Genomic DNA, 22,036 nt, shown 5'->3' with positions numbered 1-22,036 from the left:
TTCGACGTGTCACTAGATAAGCCCCAAAGGGGGACCCCAAGTCCACGTCACCAGCGTGCTGAGGCCGCGGGCCATGCCCCCCGTCCACTTAACGGGGCAAAGTGGAGCCCCTAACTTCTCCCGCTCTCTGCCCGCAAAGAAGATGGCGGCACTTACCGCCGTCTAAGTGGACACGTTGTACTCTGGCGGGGCTGAAAGTTTCCGGCACCTCCTTTCCCATCCGGCGAGGACACGGCCACATGCGCTCCACCCCGCGGCGTGGCCGCCGTGCTGCTGCCCGCAGAAAACCGGCGGGAAAGCTGCTGCGCGGCTCGCTTTAATGCGCAGGCTCCTGGGATTTGTGGGTTTTGTTTTGTTTTTTTTGTTTTTTTTTAAAGGCCAAGTTTGGAGGAAGGCCCATTGATTGCTATGAGCCTCACCTGCTTTTAGGTTAGGCCGGTTACTTTGCTTCCCATTTCGCGATTCTTCTGGAAAGTTAAATCATTTGATGAAAAAGCAAGCAGGTGTTGTCAGTTAAGATACAGAACGTCCTGTTAAATTCGAACATCAGATAAACAAGTTTTTAGTATATGTATGCCCCCTGTAGTAAAAAAAAAAAAAACAAAAAACAAAAAACAAAACTTTATCTGAAATCCAGACTTAACTGGTGTCCTATTTTTATAATCCAAACCGTATAACAAAGGGAATGGAGGAATTTAAAGAGTGTGTTCATACTTGCGACTGGCTGAGAAGATACCTTGATCGTTTTATTAAGGCTAGAGGGTTACTCCAAACCACGCACAAGGGACATCCATGTGTAATTACTTTTTGGAAAAATAAATTTCTGGGTTTTTTCCCCCAGTTTAAACCAGCAAAATCTAATTTTGAATAACAGCCTCTCAGGCAAAGAATCTCATTGCAAATTAAAGATTACATAACAGCGTCTTTGTTTCTATTCTATATGGTATTGGTGATGGGGGACAATTTCTTGAACAAGTTTTCAAATTAAAAAGCATCTTGCCATGTTTCAAAATAAAATTTGTAATATGCAAATTCAGAAAATAAAATACACTTGGGTATTCCCACTCACTGACTGACAGATCTCAGTGTCATGCTTATCGTAGGCATTTTAAAGCAACTGCTGAAGGTAGTTTGCCTGCAATAGCCAATCTGAACTATTTCCAGTTGACTATTTCTGCGTGTATACAGGACACACCTGAAATTAAATTCCTTACTTGATAAAGTATAAAATTGACTGTGTATCACAATGGTGCTTACCACAAACTCTGTAGAAACTTCACTAACAGTTTCATTATGATTCATACCACCTTTCCCTGTCAGCAGTGGCTGGGCTGCCATGGCTATCACCCCCACTGCTCCTTTCACTGCGCAGTGGACCACATCTTCCTGCACCATAGCAAATGTCATCTGTCATAATGGTACAGATTTTCAAATGGTCTTCAAACAGTTGTGTGGTCTACAGTATACAGATACATGAGAGCAATACAATTTCCAAATAAAAGTGGTCATTACACTGCTTTAATTGTATCAGATTCCTTTCCAGAATTAACCTGGTTTTTTTTGACAGTGTTGACATCAATCTACTCATCCTTCAGACACGATGTGCTGTTATCAAATCTTTGTCTCCACCGATAATATCCAGAATCTAAGCATCCTTTCCAAGTGTTGAGCACCCTCAGTTTACCAATCCTTCATCGTGACCTCACAGCAGAAACACTGCAACAGTCTGCTATCTTAGCTTTCCCTATATTCTTTCACTCTATCCTGCTTATAACTGCAAGTTTATCTTCCTTAGTTTCATAATTTACTCCTAAAAATAATCACTCCAAACTCCTGCCACCTCAAATCTAAACTACTCTGCTTGGCTTTCAAGGAATTTCATGAATGGTCCTCAATCCCTTACCATCAACCTTGTTTCATACAACACACAGAACTGTACTCTATCGGTTTCTTCATATCTCAGAGATATGACTTGCTCACCTTATTTGTCATTATCTGAAACACCCTCCAATATACTTTGGACCCAGCCAAAAGCTACCTAACCATCAAGGCCCATTTTAAGTTCAATCTCTACCATTAAGCTATTTCATTTCCTTATTAATCTTTAGTATTAATAATACTAAATTAATTTAGTATTATTTTATGTATATGGTTTCCTCAACAAGCTATAGGCACCTGAGAGCCCCCAATGACTTCTATTGCATACAGCAAAGACACAGTTATAAATATATACATAGTAGAATCTTAATACACTGTGGTTGTTCAGTAAAAAGCAAAAAATTGATCACTCTGTGAGAAGGTATGGGTTTTCTGCCCATTTCTTGAATAATGTGTACCAAAAATTTGGTTTGTGTTTGTTTTTTTAACTATAACATCCACCAGTTACCATGTGCCAGGGACAGTTGTTTACAACACTCCTTTTTAAATCCTAATAAACAACTCTATGAGCTAAACACTATACTATATTACAGATGAGGAAACCAAAAGAGGTTAATTAACCCAAAATCACACATCTAGTAAATTAACACTGCTGGAATTTGAATAGAGGACGTCTAACCCCAAACTCTGGGCTCTTAACCACTAAGCTATTGGCTATAATGTAACAATCCTTTATAAAAAACTACAAATCAGTAAGATGTTTTAAACTCTCCTGGACCAATAATAAAAACCCAGTGCAGCTCTGGAGATCATAGTCATTGGGCAAATCTTTTTTTCACAATATCTGAAGTTCTCTGTTACATTCAAGTGTGTTTGTCCCAATGCCTATTCACAGAAATAGTAATTGTCTAAAAAGCATTTTCAGTTTATTTCAGTAAAGCATGTATTTTAATGGAGTGTGGATCTGTTTTGTAAAATGTGAATCTAGCATGCTGTGGAAAAAAAGTGCTTTTGAAATGAGATGTTTATTCACAGACTTTAGATGTGTAACTCTAGGTAAGTCACTTCACCCTCTAAAACTTGACTTCCTCCTCTGTAAAATAAGTATACTACTACCTTCCTTGCAGGAACTGCTGCGAGAATTAAAAGGAGTAATACAAGCAAAGCCCTGACTGACACATACTAGGTCCTCCAGAAATGACGATTTAAATTAGAAATTAGAAAAATTATTGTAACTACACCTGACTTCTGTAAGTACTATGGAGGAATCTTTCAGTATCATACATTTATTACACAGGTTTTAAAAAAAGAAATTTTAACATAAACTTTTTCTCTGAGAGGTGGAGAGATAGTCTGTCATTGCTATACGTAGGCAGTTTCAAAATTAATCTCACCAAATTAAAAATAAATAGGAATGCTCATAAAACAAAAAATAACCCAAAGAGTCAAATCTGCATGAGGATTATGCTTTTTACTTGACCTAAAATTTTCACACAAAGTTCTCAATCTTCTTTCCAAACTACTAGGAGATATTTCATAATGTCCTTCTGATTGTATTTTTTTTTATTTTTTATATTAATAGTTCACCAAAGAGACATCTCAAAAACACATCTCCATTACTGTTTTTTATAAAGGTTTTTCCAAATTGATACAAATATTTGAATCACTTATGAAGTCTTTAAACAGAGTCAGTGATGTAGGATGTCACTAAAGTGTTGAACCTAGTGGGAATGAGGAAGCAAACAATGTACATTAAAGAAAAAATGAGTAGTTTTATCAGATCTGAAAATAAATTCTCAAAGTGGTTATGATTTTAAGTTATACTGAGAAAACTAGTACTGCTGGAACATAATTAAAAATCTAGAATCATGCTGAGTGCTAACTGTAAAGCAAATTAAGGACCTATGTAATCACAGCTGTAACTATGCAGTTTTTGTGAAAAATCTATCCTAGGCCACTAAGAAAACTTGGCTTTGAGGCCAAGAGACTTTCATGATTATAATACATAACTGATACATCTCAACAACATAAAAATTGCAAGGAGAAAGTGTAACAACAGCAGTATTACTTTCAAGAACTGTGTAGGGAGCTAAAAAAAAATCTCACAAAATTAGATAAATATATCCAGTCTGACATAAACACCATATGGTAACTGCCTTAAGAGACAGAAGTTGTATGTTATGTGTTAAAATTATGACACAGAGGTAGTAAAAGCTGGAAAGCAAATGCAATTTTCACAGTTGGGTCTGAAGCCTAATATTTTATTTTTCTAGATAAAAAGAATAAGATTGCAGTATTATATAGCTTTAGAATTTTTCTCCCATCTAGCAAAACTTCACAGAAAGAAGCAGTTGTTCATATATTGCAATAGTTTCCCAAATAATGGCATGGTTTAGCAAATCTTCCCTGGTTGCACTATTTATTGAATGTTAGTTTAAAATAAAATTTAATATAACCACATTTGCAGCAACTGAAAATGGTCTCAAAATTCAAGGGCACAATAAATTTTTTTCTTACCTGAGGGGCTAGAATCAATCCCACAGTGTAAGAATGTTTCAACTGACCTCTGTATCACTCTAAGCTCTAAGCACACAGATACCAAATACACCCAAGAAAGACTGGAGATGAGTATTATTAACATTCTAGGTCTTCTATCAAAGAATACTGCTTTCAAGAGAAAAACAGAAACAGCTGAAATACATGGGCAATATGCTGTCTCGAGTCCTCCTTGAAAGTAGGCACTGTGCAAATATTATAAATCAACAAATAATATTTATATAACATAAATATAAAATAGTTCAAAGTATCTGCCTCCAAAAACAAATAAAAAGCCCTCCCCCAAACGACAAAAAAAACCCACAACTTTCATAAGCGGATTTTAAAGACCCCCTTTTGATAAAAGTGGTATAATCTCTCTATCCACATAAAAGACATGATTGTTTCAAGTTTAGCTGCTGAATTCATCATATTTATAGCAATCTCATTTTGTGAGCATCCTGGCTGCTGAATCCTGGGGATTCAGAAAGAAAGCAGGAGCAATAGCCACAGATTACTTTAACTTGCTCAGCCACTGAAATGGCAGGGGGACTTCACCTCCGCAAAAAAAGCAGCAGTGGCCAAAGTAGGAAGGTATTTTCAGAGTCTCATTTAACAGAAAGGCAGCTGGTAGTGGTCCTACCACTAATAGCTCTGTTTCTTTTGAAGAGATCCAGGTGAAATTAGAGGAAAAGAGGCAGAGGATGAAAGAGGATGAAAGGAGAAAACAAATTAGGGGAAAGTAAAAGAAAGGAGATAAGGTGGATATAGAACTTAAAGAAGAAAGAAAGAGAAGATGAAAATGATGCAGGAGGAAAAGGGAGAAAACCATAGAGTCAAAAGTCTCGGCATAGGAATAGCAATAAATTTATCAAACAACATAAATAGTTACCCTAAGAATGTCATTATGAAATCAACTCAAAATTCCAACTCTGTATTGTTTTCTCTGAAGAACGAGTAACTCATTGATTATCATCTCTGTTTCAGGATAAGAAAACAGGCTGTGAAAAGTTAACGTGCGTGAAGTTGAATAGGAGGCAGAGCCTCAGCTCTTCACTGCCTCACAACTAGGCAGGATTATTAAAAAAAAAAGTTAAAAGCGGTTCTAAGCCAGACTTTTATGCATTTTCTTCTTCTTTTGGCACCTAGCAGACTCCTAATACATAAATGTTACAAATATATATAATAAAACTAACAAAATATTAACACTAACTATAAAGAAACTAAATAAGAAACTACAAAATGACCTTTTCTTTTCCTTTTTGGCAGTGGTAGCATTATAGGGAACTAAAAAGTAAGTTATTCAAGTTGAAAATTAGTTTGGTTTCTTTATACTGGAAAAAACAGCTAGAAAAGGACTTGAACCCAATTGTTGGCATATGCCTGTTGTCTAGCCAGCTTTGTAAGATAGGCACTGTCAGTGACAAAAAGTGATTATGCGAGGCTGAAAACTCACTGTATTTATAATACGAATCTCAAAGGACATTATTACTACTGTTTCAGTCCTAGTCATAGTCTCAATTGTGCTATAAAATGATCTCAGCTTCGGGAGCTTCTTTTTTGAATCTCCTAGAATCTAGTAATCTCACACAGCCCGGTTCTTCTAGTCCCTGAAGAAGACAATTCATACCAAGACAAGCACAATGTAGTAACCTCCCCAGGGGTCAGGATATTTTAGAAAATGCAGCCTTGATTCAAAGGAATGAATTCCTAGCAGTGATTCCTAGGGGTGGCAGGAGATATCCTGGGAGGAAAAATCAGTCAAATTACACCACCTAGGGGGCGGCCCACTTTGCTCATCACTAAGACTGGCACTGATTACCATATTATATGATATTTACACATTCACCACATTTGTGGGGTTTTCTTTTTTTTTTCTGTAGGGCATGGTTCTAGTATTGAAAACTAATACAATAGCTAGAACTACTCACATTATAGCTACATACCCAAGACTCACATTTAACTTTCACTGGAGCATAATTATTCTGATTGCAATTGATCTGCTATTTCTTAAGAATGGACATATTTTTACTTCATGTAAATTCATGGCAATATTTTTAAGGTGTTACTGAATTGGAACACTACCTTCTTATTCTATTTCAATACTTTATCAGTGATATGCAGACGTTTCTAATGCCCAATTTAACATATCCAAATACAGAAAATAAACTAAATATACGGCTTGAATTTTTTTTTACAACTTTCTTAAAGGAAAATGCTGAAGATAGAGTCTAGGAAATGTCATATTTTACCTTAATTTTAGGTGAAATTATAAAATAGAAATTCATTAATGCATGTAAATAAAAATAATATCCCCTCAAAAAAAAGACCTGATCACATGTCTACAGATAACAGTGCAAATTAAATATACAATTACAACAGCCTCAAAATTGTATCTAATTCATTACTTAATTCTAATATCTTCTTGTAGTTTTATAATTATTCTGGAGAGGCTGAAATTAATAAATTCTATTAAAATCAAAGGCCTTCCAGCATACTAAAATAATACTAAGACTACTATGATTTCTTATGAATAATCATTGTTTTAAACATCTTTGAGTCTTCATATAAATAATTATGAAAATTTAACTCAGGATAAAATTATGACAATACCATAATCCATTAAATAAGAAGTACAGTGAGCTAGGTCAGTCAGCTTTTTAAGAAACAATTAAGTTAATGTACTCAAGAGCACTTTTCTTCTTCACTAAGATAGGAAGGTGAAACAAAATTGGCATTTCACTCCATGACAAAGTTCACTGCACTTTTAAATACTTCACTATCTCAAAAAATACACTTCTCATTGTTTTAGACTATTACACGTATTTTAAATTTGTGGGTTAGAGCATAGTTATTTTCTTCTTGAGAGGACATACAAAATGGAGCACTGAAATGAACAAAACCTCACGGCAAAATCTTGGGAAATGTGAAATCATCTTGCCTGGGTCATAATTCAAAGACAATGATAAATGTTGTTAGTCAGTGGGGAAAAAAAAGATCAGTAGAAATATAAAGTATGAAAAGTCTTTAAAATCCAGACAGCAAATATAAAAAGAGACAGACTTATGTGAAATCTGAGAAAGATAATTAAAGAAATGAGGTATGACGGAGTCATAGTGCTACAATATATCCCAACATATTAAGTTAATAATCTATACTTGAAAGTTGCAAAATCAGCAAATCAACTATTTGCTGCTATGTTCACATGACCCTTCTGGTTAGATGTTTAACAGTCACTAAATACACTTAAAATAAGCATTCAGCTAACTTCATGATCATATGGTGAGCATATCTGCCACTTAAGAAGGCAAATTATAAGTAAAAATGTAAGCAAACAATTTTGCATTAATAATAAATACAGCTTCAAGCATTTAACATCAATATTTTAAAAATTTAAATAATAAATGCAGCTATTTTATACAGAACTGTACCATTTATTATACACACAAGTATATCAGTTCCCTTTGTTTACAAAGGCTGGTTATAGACAATATGGAATGTTACAGTACCGTCTTGCATAAAAGTTTAGTACAATTTTGTACTAGAAAAGGGGCGCAAAAACACCAGCCTAATAAATCTGAGTAAATGAAATATCTTTTCTTTCTTTTTAAAAAGTACATCATTAACACATACACCACAAACTGTACATAAGCTCACTTTTAAATCACCAAATGAAGAAACAGTAGCAGGTATGCTGCAGTATTAACCACCTCTCCCATCAGTTTAATTTATTAAAGGCTTGCACTGCTACTCATTCAGGAGCCTTTGTTAACATGTAAGCTTGTAATGTGAACTACTTAACTCAGGTAAGTACAATTTAAAGGAGGCCAACAACAGCTGCCAAGAATTATTTGTGGTAAGAAACGTCCTTCTCACAGAAAACTCACTGAGGAGCAAACATTCTTCAGCTGTCTTTCTTGTTTGAGTTTATTGTAGCTGGTCAAGATTCTCCATTCTGAACTTTGGATGCTGGTGGTTGCATGAAATCCTTAAAAGGAACCAGTGCTTCTTTAAGGGCAGAGCAGACTTCTGAAGATGAGCAGGTGATGCATTCCACTAACGTTGGGTATAAGGCAATTACTTGTGCCCAGGTATTTCCATCAACTGTAATGCAAAAAGTATAAAACCTCAAAAAAGAGTGGATTGGAATAGAAGATTATAACATAAACACAACGCAAAGAAATACAATGCAAAGAAAAAACTCCTGAACAGGGAGATTGTACCTGACACTCCCTCCCTCACCAGCACCCATCAGCCCCACTCCCCATTCTTCTTCCCACCTCCACTCCTTAACCTTTTCTTTTTTTAAACTTTGGGTGACTTCCTGCAGTACTTAATAAGGCATGAGGGAAAAATACACGACCAGTGTGCAGAGTTGTCCATACCAACAAATTTGATAAAGTACATTTTACATGATGCTTCCGTTTGTGAAGGCCTTGGATGCTAACAAAACAGCTTAGAATAATTCAAACCATTGCCACTTTCAGTATAATAGCTAGAGAATAAACTGTACTTTTCAAGAACAATTAGAAACCAATTCCATTTTTATGCAGCTGTATGCTAAATATATATATATCTTAAATGATTTTCCTAGTAATGTCCTTAATGTTGATTTTAACTTCAAATGACCACAAATAACCCACTACACTCTTACACTGTTTGCTAATCTTTAATGTACATGACTAGATTTAAGCTGTAGTGGGAAGGGACATTTCTGCTTCTTCACCACTGTTATGAACAACTAGTACAGTTAAACACTATTTGGTGAATGGACAAATGTTACACCCCAGTTACTTTGTAATTGCCTTATACTCTGAGATCACATATTACATTTCTGTTTTCCTATAAGTACTGTGCATATTATTGAGCACAATGCACAACAAAACCAGATGACAGATTTTTCTTAGTATATGTATATGACACTTTGCAGAACAAATCTCAAATCTGGGAGGCAGTGTAGTATAAAAGGAAGAATACTATGCATAAGGAGCTTTGATTCTTTTCTTCACTCCAATTTATTGAGTGTCAATTAAGTGTCTAAATACCATTCTGAAATAAGGTAATGCTGGGTGTCCCTGATCAACTCATATAATTTCTTATATGTCAACTTATACTATAGAATAAAGGAATGAGGTTCTCAAACTATTGTTCGAGTTACTTCTTTGAAAAAACCATCGTCAAGTAAGCTTGGCAAATGTATGTATCATCTTCCCTTTTGGGGATTCATAACTCACATGAATTTATTAAAGGCTCAAAGTAAAAGAACAGATCTAACTTTATCCAAGCCAAGGTTTCCAAAATTAATTTCATTATGGAATTTTTTTCCCATTCAATATCTACTGACATCCCTCATCATTAATATTCATTGCTTAGTACATATCTTGGGAAATGCTAAAATGTTCATTTAATCTCTTCTCCACCTAAACAGGGACTTCCTTGGAGTGGAGGTGTGAAGAAGAAAGGGGGAGTGAGGCTGATGGATACTGGTGATGGAGGGAATGTCAGGTGAGAGATGTTCTGCTTTTATCTTTTTTGTATGTTGGAAATCCATTTCAGATTTCAACTGTAAAGAGAATTTTGCTGCTTAACAACAATAACAACAACAAACAGTAAAAACCAATGGTCCAGGTAGTTTCAAACAGTCTGCTCTAGCTGTTGTCTGTAAAACCTTCCACTAATCTTTTAACAAAAGATTACACAGAGAGGACTCTGAGAAATGACCACATAGTAAGTGCCAGGAATCTGTCTACCCACCTAGACAACAATTGAACTGGAAGAATCTGATGTAACTATTTTGGAACTCTGGAGTCTACTGAACCTTTGCAACTTCCAGAGGAAGACTTGGATAGAATACTGCGATTAATTTTTGTCAATCTAAGCCCTTAGCACAGTAGCAGCTACCCATCCCCCACCCCGAGCCGTGTGGTAGGCAGCTGTGTGTGTTCCTGGAGCAGCTTACATGCAGCTTGGGGGAAGTCAGGGTCGGGAAAAAGGACCCTAACTTCCAAATATCAGGGATCTGTGCTCTAAATGTTACTTCTGATCACAGAGGCACAAAAAGGCTTCAACAACAAAAACCAAATAACTCAAAAATGGGCAAAGGACTTGAATACGTATTTCTCCAAAGAAGATATACAAATGACTGATAAAGCACATGAAAAGATGCTCAACATCACTAATCATTAGGAAAATGCAAATCGAAACTATAATGAGATACTGCCTCATACTTAATAGAATGGCTACTATAAAAAAAAAAAAACAGTAATCAACATGTGTTGATGAGGATGTGGATAAAACAGAAAGAATGCTTGTTCACTGTTGGTGGTAATGTAAAATGGTACAGCCACTGTGGGAAACGGTATGGTGGTTCCTCAAAAAATAAAAAATAGATTTTACCATATGATCCAGCAATTCCACTTCTAGGTATATACCTCAAAGAATTAAAATCAGAGTCTCAAAGAGATATATGTACATTCAAGTTCACAGCAGCATTATTTACAACAGCTAACACATGGAAGCAACCCAGGTGTCCACCAATAGATGAATGGATGTATATAGATATATACACACACAGTGGAATATTATTCAGCCTTGAAAAAGACAAAGGCACACATAAGACAGCTAAACAACATGAGCTAAGTGAAATAAGCCAGTCACAAAAAGAATACCGTATGCTTCAACTTATATGGGGTACTTAAAGCAGTCACAACTCATAGAGATAGGAAGTAGAATGGTGGTTACCAACGACTAGAAGTGGAGAATGGGGAGTTATTGCTCCATGAGTATAAAGTTTCAGTTACAAGATAAAAAGAGTTATGGACATGGATGGTGATGATGGTTGCCAACATTGTGAATGTATTTAATACCACTGAAAAAATAGTTATGAATGTAAGTTTGTTATATTTATTTCTTACTGTAATAAAAGAATCACAAAAAAAAGATTGCATAGATTGAAAGCTATCTAAGTTGGCCTAGATATAGAGTCAACTGATCAAACTTATTTTTGGTATATTACAGGAAAATACAAAAATACATTATTTAAGATAACACCTTAACCCAGGGGAAGCTACTCAAATTTCTTAAATTAAAATATGTTTTAAAACTAACCATAGATACTGACAGGCATATGCAGAATAGATAAACAAGATTATGCTGTATAGCACAGGGAAATATATACAAGATCTTGTGGTAGCTCACAGCAGAAAAAAAAGTGACAATGAATATATGTATGTTCATGTATAACTGAAAAATTGTGCTCTACACTGGAATTTGACACAACATTGTAAAATGACTATAACTCAATTAAAAAATTAAAAAAAAAACTAACCATAGATCTTAATGGGTATTTTGGACCTAACTATCAGTAACAATGAAAAAGCTGTATGCATTGATATGGAAGAATTTCCATGATGCTCGTGATGTGGAAAAAAATAAAGAGCGTTCAGAACAGTAGCTATAATATGAGGTTATTATGCATATTCATTCATGTTAAAAACTGGGAGCATATTGGAGTACAGTTGACTTTTGAACAACCACAGGTCTGAATTGTGCAGATACACTTTTACACGGACTTTTTTCAACAGTAAATACTACAGTGCTACACAGTTCCTTATTGGTTGAATCCAAGGATGCAGAACCCCAGATATGAAGGAACCATGTATGTTATACATGGATTTCTGACTGCTTGGAAGGTTGGCACTCCTAATCCCTGCGCTGTTCAAAGGCCAACTGTATACATTTTGTATTTACATGATAAACTTATGGAAGGATCCACAAACTAATAAAAATGTTTGCTTGTGATAAGGTAAGAACCAATCAGGTACTGAATAGGGAAAAGACCAGCTTAAAACTTTTCCCTGTGTATCTTTCTATATTTTTGAATTTTTAAACCATGTGTATGTTTACGACCTATTCAAATTTTTAACTAAAGAGCAACTAAAATGATAAATACAAAATTCCTCTAAACTAAGTAAGTCCAACAAATGCCTCCTCTCCCACTAGAAAACCTAAAATAAATAACAAACATTCTAAACAAATGTCGGGTGTACACTGGTTCCAAACCTTGTAGTCATCCCCTTGAATTAACTCTGGACTGGCTATGAGGAGTCCAACATATTTCTGCCAGGAAGGCCTGGCTTTCTCTAAGTTATCTTCATTTTTTCTGTTTCTTAATGAAGCTTATCATACTGTTTTAATATGTTATTATATCATCATTTATGGTTACATCTAATTTAAATCTTCATTTCATATGCCCAGAGGCATAATTCAAACTCTCTTAAACAATTTTTAACACTAATTTCGTTAGATCATCTATCATTACTACACTGCCCTATCCATGGCCCATTGACTCTGTAAAAAAAAGGTTACTGAGTTTTCCCTCTCTTTTCTTCCTTTATAAAAATTCTGGGTTTTTTGACAGCTGTTAAAGGATCATAAAAAATAATGCAAGTACTATGCACTGAAATATATTTTCTGTATTTAATATGTCTATGGCAATAACATGAAAAAATAGAGACTTTCCTGCTTATTTCTTAAGTACTATCTATTTCTAAGAATTAGTTCTATCCCTTTATCTACTAAAGATTTTACTGGTCTCCAAGGAATCAATTCATGGTTTCCCTCTCTGAAAAAAATCAACCAGAACATTTTATTAAGATAACTCAAATTTGAACTTCATGGGATACATTAAGGACGCTGCTCCAGGATTTTTCTTAGAAATTCTACCCCTCCCTTGGGTTGAATATATATACAAGTCTACTGCCTCTTAATATTTAGTACCATATTCACCCTTTCTAGGCCAAAGTAACAATCGGTGAATTTTGAAAAGAGAAAATCATGTATTTAATTATATAACAAGTGACAAGAACAAATATCCTGTGACTCACTTATTTTTTCCTGGTTATTAAAGGTAATACTGCTTAAAGCGCCAGTCTGCCAAGGTGCTTGTGCCAGAATGTAAATAAACACACTTCTTTCTATAACAAAGTCTTGTTGTATGAAAAAAGAAAAAAAGAATCAGCTGAACCAGTGTGCTTAGTCACAACTGACTTAGACTCTGATGCCAGCTCTTTATCTTTTCCTGAACCAGTAACAAACTCTTAAGACCTGTGGCTGGTCCAAAAAACCACACTTTGGGTAGCAATGTTGTAAAGGATTCAAAATAGAATAAAACATGATCCAAAAAGCCTCTCGAGAATTTTACTCTTTAAGGGGAGTGAGTCATATACATGCATAACTGTAATTGAAGGAGAGTGCTTTAAGACAAAGGCACACAAAAGAGAGCTGCAAATTCACTGAAAAAAGAAATCACTCACCTTTAAGGAATAAAAACAAGGCTTAAAAGTGGTGTGGTATCTGAACAGGGTGGATTTAGGCAGGAGAATGAAATGAGCAAAGGATTGGGAATGCTTGGGTAAACTGTGAATTTCAGTTTGGTGGGAGAGTAGGGTATATGAAGTTTAGTGGGAAATAAAGCATGAAGAGAGTAGAGTCAGAAAGCAGTACTCTATGTATTTGGTAGGTAATGGTAAAGGAAAAGATTATTTTGTTTTGTTTTACAAGGATGGAAAAATGAATGACCAAAGTTACACTTTTGGAAAAGTCATTTCTGGCATTAGTGTAAAGAAGAGATTGTATAAATGAGTAACAGAAAGGGGAAACAAATGAGAAAAGACAGTAAAAATGATTCCTGGTTATTTATACAGCTTATATCTATACAATAAATCAGTACAAATGCAGAAAAGAGGCCTTCCACAATCCAAAAAAGTCAGTCATGTTTTACATTAAAAATAGATAAGTTACAAATGGTCTATGCAATACCCTGAATTCAGACCAATTTAGTTTAAAAAAAAAAAGTCAGCCAGAGAGTGAAGTCAGCGTCAGCGTGGTGTGAGAGGCTCCCTTTGTCTCTTCCCTTCTTCAATCTACCACCAGTAAAACAACCATAACTCAACAAAAGTGTCTCTGCCCAATACACCGGGGTTCCAGAGAATTCCACACATCTGTACATCTGTACATAAGGGTGGGTGGACTGAAACACACAGAGGAGGCAGATCTGGGGTAACAGTGCAGGTGGTGCCTGAAATCCTGGATCTCCAGCCCCAGCAGCTGAACCCACAGCCCCAGAAAACCTAACAGCAGTGGGGGAGGTGACGCACATTACTCGGGCTTCTCAGCCACAGCTGTGGCCGAGGCTATGGGGAACCAGGCCACACCAGGGCTTGGGACGTCATCCCTCTAGTCATGGAGGCACACATGACACTGGCTCATCTGCCCACAGCAGCAGCATCCATGAAACTGATAACTCCGGATGTGGCAGAAGGACCCAGAACCCCAGCTCCACAGATCATCCATCCCCTTGCCCCACTGCAGTGGACCCAGAAGCATGGACCCAGGAGATCCTGGACATGGTGGAGACCCTGCTATCCCAGTGCCTTAAGCAGTGATGCCAGTGACAGCAGCAACACTGGCAGCAGCAAGGTACCAGCAACCCCATAAGCATAAGCAGTGACAACAAGGACACCAGGCAACACTCCTACAAGAGACAGTAGAGGGTGGAAAGTGCCAGTTCTCAAAAATAACCACAGGCAGCTCAGGTAAGACAAACCAAAAACTTGTGCTACAGTGCCACCTACTGAAAAACTAAAGAAAGGCCTCTAATTACTAACCTGTTAAATAGAATCAAATCAAAAAGAAGCTTTACTAAAGAAAAAAGGTGTTTGTTACCTCAAATATATCGGCAGAGGAACATCTCATCAAGCACCATGAAAAACGACAGTAATACGGTACCACAAAAGAAAATGACCTTTCTCCAGAAACCAAACTTTACTGTAATCTAACTGATAGAATTCAAAATAGCTGTCATAAAGAGATTCAACAAGCTACAAGAAAACCCAGAAAAGCAGTTCGATGAGCTCAGGAATAAAATTAACGAACAAAGAAATATGTTACCAAAGAGGCTGAAACTCTAAAAAAGAACCAAACAGAAATTCTGGAGCTGAAGAACTCAATAAACGAGATGAAGAATGCATAAGAACATACTGGAAACAGAGTAGACCACATGGAAGACAGAATTAGCTAGCTCAAAGGTAAAAACTGAGAAATCATACAGGTAGAAGAGGACAGAAAACGAAGATATAAGAAAAAGTGAAGAAATTTTACAAGAACTAACCCAAGCAGACAGAAGAGAAGGGAGTAGAGAGTTTATTTAAAGAAATAATACCTGAGAACTTTTTAAACCTGGGGAAGGAACTGGATATTCAAGTCCATGAAGCTAAGAGAACACGTCAATGCAAACAGACTTTCTCCCAGGACACATTATATTAAAACTAAAAAAATCAATGACAAAGAAGGAATTTTAAAGGCATCTAGGGAAAAAAGTGGTAACCTACCATTAGGTAACCCATTAGACTATCAGCAGATTTCTCAGCAGAAATTCTACAGGCCAACAGAGAATGGAATGACATACTCAAAATATTGAAAGATTAAAAACTATCACCCAGGAATACTCTATCCAGCAAAGTTCTCCTTCAGAAATGGAGGAGAAACAGTCTTTCCCAGACAAACAAGCTAAGGCAGTTCATCAACCCCAGACTGCCTTACAAGAAATGTTGAAAGGAGCCCTTCCACTTAAAATGAAAAGGTCAAAGTACACAAAACACTGAATAAGATGATAAATACAGACAGAATCTTTCAAATACTTCATTACAAAATAAAGGTTGAAGTGGGAAAAGCAGTAAAAATAACTTTAGCTATTTCAATTTGGTAACAAATTCATCAAAGGATGAATGGATAAAGAAGATATGGTATGTGTATATATATTATATACACACATATATACACACACATACATATATATACATACACATATATACATACACACACACACACACAATGAAATATTACTCGACCACGAGAAAGAAGAAAATCCTGCCATCTGAGATAATGGGGTGGACCCAAGGGCATTCATTATGCTAAGAGAAATGTCACACAGAGAAAGACAAATACCGCCTTTATGTGGACTCTAAAAAAGCTGAACTCATAGAAACAGAAAGTAGAATGGTGGTTGCCAAGGTCTGGGAGGGATGGGGAAATGAGCAGTTGGTCAAAGGGTACAAACTTCTAGTTATAAGATGACTAAGTTCTGGGCATCTAATATACAGCATGGTGATTACAGTTAATAATACTGTATTATATACTTGAAAATTGCTAAGAGTAAATTTTAAATGTTCTCACCACAAAAAAAGAAATGATAATTATGTGATGTGAATGAGGTGTGAGTGAAAATCACCATGGTAAACATATTGCAATATAAAAGTGTACCAAATCCACAAGTTGTGTATTTTCAACTTAATGCTACATGTCAACTATATCTTAAAGCTGGTGGGGAAAAAAGTCAAATTTGTTTGAAATAAGGAAAATAGTACAAAGTAATTTTACTTAATTGACATACTAATGGACCTGATGCTTTGCTATCATAAGGTCTGGGGGAAAAAGCCTTATAGCTGTTATGTTCCTAAAATTCAGTTAACTTAATAACAATACAAAAATACATTGCAAATAGAACAAAAATGTTGTGAGTTTAGAATAACTGAGTTTCTAAGCACTTACCATTTTCAGGCTGAGTTTTCTTAAGTGAATCAATGAGAGTACTGACTGCTTTTAAAACAAATATGATTTCTGTTACTTGTTGTCTGAAAAAAAAGATGGGAAATTATTTCCATCAAGATTTTAAAATATGTATTTTTTTTACTAAGTTACATAAATGGACATACTTTAGAAAATACTGAACACAAGATAATGCAAAGTTGATATAGTTTTAAATTCTTATAAAAGAAAATCATTTCATTAACACCTACTTCAGTGTGCAAATAAGATTTATAGTTAATACATCACATTAACAAGAGAAAGGACAAAAACCACATGATCATCTCAATAGATGCAGAAAAAGCATTCGCTAAAATTCAACACCCATTTATGATAAAAACTCTCACCAAAGTGGATATAGAGGGGACATATCTCAACATAATAAAAGCTCTATATGACAAACCTACAGCCAGCATAGTACTCAACGGTGAAAAACTCAAAAGCTTCCCACTAAAATCTGGGACAAGACAAGGCTGCCCACTATCACCACTCCTATTCAACACAGTCTTGGAAGTCCTAGCCACAGTAATCAGGCAAGAGAGAGAAATAAAAGGGATCCAAATTGGAAAAGAAGAGGTTAAAGTGTCACTATATGCATATGAGATGATACTATATATAGAAAACCCTAAAAGTTCCACACAAAAACTACTAAAACTAATCGAAGAATTCAGCAAGGTAGCAGGTTACAAGATTAACGTTCAAAAATCAGTTGCATTTCTTCACACTAACAATGAATCAACAGAAAAAGAAAGTAAAGAAACAATCCCCTTTAAAATAGCACCCAAACTAATAAAATTACCTAGGAACAAATCTAACCAAGGAGGTGAAAGACTTACACATGGAAAACTATAAACCACTGGTGAAGGAAACTAAAGAAGACTTGAAAAAATGGAAAGATCTCCCATGCTCCTGGATTGGAAGAATTAATATTGTTAAAATGGTCACACTGCCCAAGGCAATCCCTATCAAATCACCCAGGACATATTTCACAGAACTACAACAAATCATAATAAAATGTATATGGAACCACAAAAGACCTAGACTTGCCAAAGCATTACTGAAGAAAAAGAAAGAGGCTGGAGGAATAACTCTCCCAGACTTCAGACAATACTACAGAGCTACAGTCATCAAGACAGCATGGTATTGGTACAAAAACAGACATATGGACCAATGGAACAGAACAGAGAGCCCAGAAATGAACCCACAAACTTTTGGTCAACTAATCTTTGACAAAGGAGGCAAGAATATATAATGCAATAAAGACAGTCTCTTCAGCAAATGGTGTTGGGAAAACTGGACAGCAGCATGTAAATCAATGAAGCTAGGACACTCCCTTACACCATACACAAAAATAAACTCAAAATGGATCAAAGACTTAAACATAAGACAAGATATAATAAATCTCCTAGAAGAAAACATAGGCAAAACATTATCTCACATACATCTCAAAAATGTTCTTCTAGGGCAGTTTACCCAAGCAATAGAAATAAAAGCAAGAATAAACAAATGGGACGTAATTAAACTTACAAGCTTCTGCACAGCAAAGGAAACCGTAAGTAAAACAAAATGACAACCTACAAAATGGGAAAAAATTTTTGCAAACGATGAAACAGACAAACGCTTGATCTCCAGAATATATAAGCAGCTCATACAGCTTAGTAAGAAAAAAACAAACAACCCAATCCAAAAATGGGCAGAAGACCTAAACAAGTAATTCTCCAAGGAAGAAATACAAATGATCAACAGGCATATGAAAAAATGCTCAATATCACTAATTATCAGAGAAATGCAAATCAAAACTACAATGAGGCATCACCTCCCACCAGTCAGAATGGCCATCATTCAAAAATCCACAAATGACAAATGCTGGAGAGGCTGTGGAGAAAAGGGAACCCTCCTACACTGCTGGTGGGAATGCAGTTTGGTGCAGCCACTGTGGAAAACAGTATGGAGATTCCTCAAAAGACTAGGAATAGACTTACCATATGACCCAGGAATCCCACTCCTGGGCATATATCCAGAAGGAACCCTACTTCAAAAAGACACCTGCACCCCAATGTTCATAGCAGCACTATTTACAATAGCTAAGACATGGAAACAGCCTAAATGTCCATCAACAGATGACTGGATGAAGAAGAGGTGGTATATTTATATAATGGAATACTATTCAGCCATAAAAATGACAACATAACGCCATTTGTAGCAACATGGATGTCCCTGGAGAATGTCATTCTAAGTAAGTAAGCCAGAAAGAGAAAGAAAAATACCATATGAGATCACTCATATGTGGACTCCAAAAAAAAAAAAGAAAAACAAAAAAAAACATAAATACAAAACAGAAACAGACTCCCAGACATAGAATACAAATTTGTGGTTGCCAAGGGGGCAGGGGGTGGGAAGGGACAGGCTGGGATTTCAAAATTTGTAGATACTGAAAGGCACATGCAGAATAGATAAACAAGATTATACTGTATAGTACAGGGAAATATATACAAGATCTTGCGGTAGCTCACTGCAGAAAAAAATGTGACATTGAATATATGTATGTTCATGTATAACTGAAAAATTGTGCTCTACACTGGAATTTGACACAACATTGTAAAATGATTACAACTCAATAAAAAATGTAAAAAAAAAGATTTAAAATTATGCCATGTGTATTTTTTACTAAGTTATATAAATAGACATACTTTGGAAAATACTGAACACGAGACAATGCAAAGTTAATATAGTTTTAAATTCTTATAAAAGAAAATCATTTCATTAACATGTACTTCAGTGTGCAAATAAGATTTATAGTTATTCTAACTATAAGTTATCAACATAAAATGGGGAGAAAGGCACTCATCTACTCATATAAATCTAAATTTATTTGTCAGATATTTCATTAACTACTTAAAAGTAAAACAATATATAAGATATGCTTTTACAATTTCTACAAGTTTTTTTTTTTTTAACTAATTAGTACAAAAGGGACTTGCCAAAGTTTAAATGGAAATAAAGACTACTATTACCTCCTGGCACATATTTCATCACGCTGTCAAAAGTATCTTTAAAATTATAACAGTACTTTTTTAACCTTATAATATAACAAGTAAGAAATAGGCTCAAAATCAATCCGAAGGTGACACTATTTGAGACATCAGCAATGAAGAATGAGCTTGGAGTAAAGGATCCATAAGAGTAGGTTGACTTCCTTCTTTCTCCTGCAGAAATCGCTCTTCTACCCTCCAGTCTTCCCCTACACCCTAACCCTAATCTGTGTTATCATTCAACAGATAAGACTTTCCTAATACTACGACAGGGTACTATTCCAAGCCTCCTTTTGTAAGTATTTTATTGTGTTGCAGTGTAGTGTTTTAGAAAATAATGTAGTAATACTGCAAACATAGGATGATACACTGTAACAACTATAAGACTCAATTTAAAAGCAATAGAGTAAACAAAACAAAAATAAAGGAAAAGTTGCTTTCTGAAATCAAATATCTTATAATCTAATGAAAATAATCCAAACAAAGCAACATACAAAACTGAAAATTTTTAAGAAATCAAACTACTATGTTATTATTTTTTCATTCATCAAATGGCAAATAATTTTAAACTGCCAAAACTTGAGGAAAAAGGATGTTCAATATTCCTGGGATAATATAAATAAGCAGAAGTCTCTAACGGGCAATATGTAATACATATCAAACTTTTTAAACTGTCTGAATCTCTTGACAGGTCAATGCCAACTCTGGGGATTTATTCTAAGTAACTAAGAAAGTACACAAAGATTCAGGGTTAGTGATTAACCTTTTCAATACTACCTTATAAGATGGGACCCACAATGATTTTTCTCTTTCCTGACTTTGATAATTTTGTCTTCCAATATTGTTTTCTATTTGCTTCATTTGCTTTGCCTTAAACTCTAACTTCCACATTAAAAAATAGATTGGCAACATAACCCTAATTCATGATTGCATTTTTTGATAAATTCTGATCTACACCCCAACTTTGATTAGCTTTGGTTTAGCAGAAAGACCCAGAGCCCCTTTACCTGGCATGGCTTGACTAAATGAGAAGCAAAGCACTTCGGATACAAGGACTTAATAAAGCAAACTAGATGAAAAGAAGATCTGAGATATGGCAGAGAACTTACGGAGAAACCTACAAATGATTATAAAACAAACTAGGAAGTTCAGAGAGTATGATTTATCTATTATTTTCTCTCTAGAGAGATCCACAGTCATGTGTTCATACAGATCCACAAGTCCTTACCCAGAAATCCTTGAGAACATGTATTTTAGACTTTGATTTCTTTTCAAATTCAAGTAAGTAATTTGGTATATATATCATATGTTACTTACTCTCCACAACTAGTCTGGAAAGCACCGCATGATAAACACATTGATATATCTGCAGCAAACTTTGGAAATTTACATTGTATGGACTAAAAATTATAAACAGCCTCAGGTTAAGTTCAGATCACCTATGAAAACACTTGATTTTCAGAGCTTTTTAAAAAAATTATTAACTATGAGAGTTAATTCCTTCTTTAATTAAAAAATATACATATACATGTACCTTGGAAGAGGGCATTTACCACTTAATCTTTCATCCTCTATATAACGATGTAGTACGTCTTGAGACCTCTTTAGAAGCACTGAGAGTGCCATTCGTGAAATGTAGCCTTCTTGAGGTGTTGTGACTTTATTACTGAAGGAAAACTGGAGCAATGTTTCAAAACACATTTTAGAAAATTCTTCTCTCAAACGAATATCAATCTCTGCTTCTGTAGAATTAACAATTTTTGATGGTTAATACAATGCGCTAATACACCTTAATGATACAACTCTTAGGAAACTAGGAATAGAAGGAAATTCCCTAACTGATAAAAAGTATCGTGAAAAACTTAGAGGTAATAGCATGTATATAAATATACATATATATGTGTCAAACAGACAATTTTCCCCCTTGCAAGATCAAAAACAAGGCA

General features: G+C 35.2%; 1 protein-coding gene across 3 annotated transcripts in view; it reads right to left on the bottom strand.

Annotated features, from left to right (window-relative positions):
- Positions 1 to 3,420: 3,420 nt before the first annotated feature.
- Positions 3,421 to 22,036, bottom strand: part of MON2 (MON2 homolog, regulator of endosome-to-Golgi trafficking) — a 101,927-nt gene continuing 83,311 nt past the window's right edge. For all 3 annotated transcript variants that reach the window (XM_010949021.3, XM_010949038.3, XM_074374649.1), the window contains 3 exons: positions 21,625 to 21,832; positions 17,023 to 17,105; positions 3,421 to 8,517 (listed from right to left, as the gene is read on the bottom strand). In XM_010949021.3, coding sequence (XP_010947323.1) covers positions 8,354 to 8,517; positions 17,023 to 17,105; positions 21,625 to 21,832 — 455 coding nt within the window. In that variant the 3' untranslated portion in view covers positions 3,421 to 8,353. The remainder of the gene's footprint in view (positions 8,518 to 17,022; positions 17,106 to 21,624; positions 21,833 to 22,036) is intronic.

The sequence above is a fragment of the Camelus bactrianus genome, chromosome 12 (genome assembly GCF_048773025.1).
Source record: "Camelus bactrianus isolate YW-2024 breed Bactrian camel chromosome 12, ASM4877302v1, whole genome shotgun sequence".
NCBI lineage: Eukaryota > Metazoa > Chordata > Mammalia > Artiodactyla > Camelidae > Camelus > Camelus bactrianus.
The sequence above is the reverse complement of the archived record's forward strand: the minus strand, read 5'-3'. Positions and strand labels throughout refer to the sequence as shown.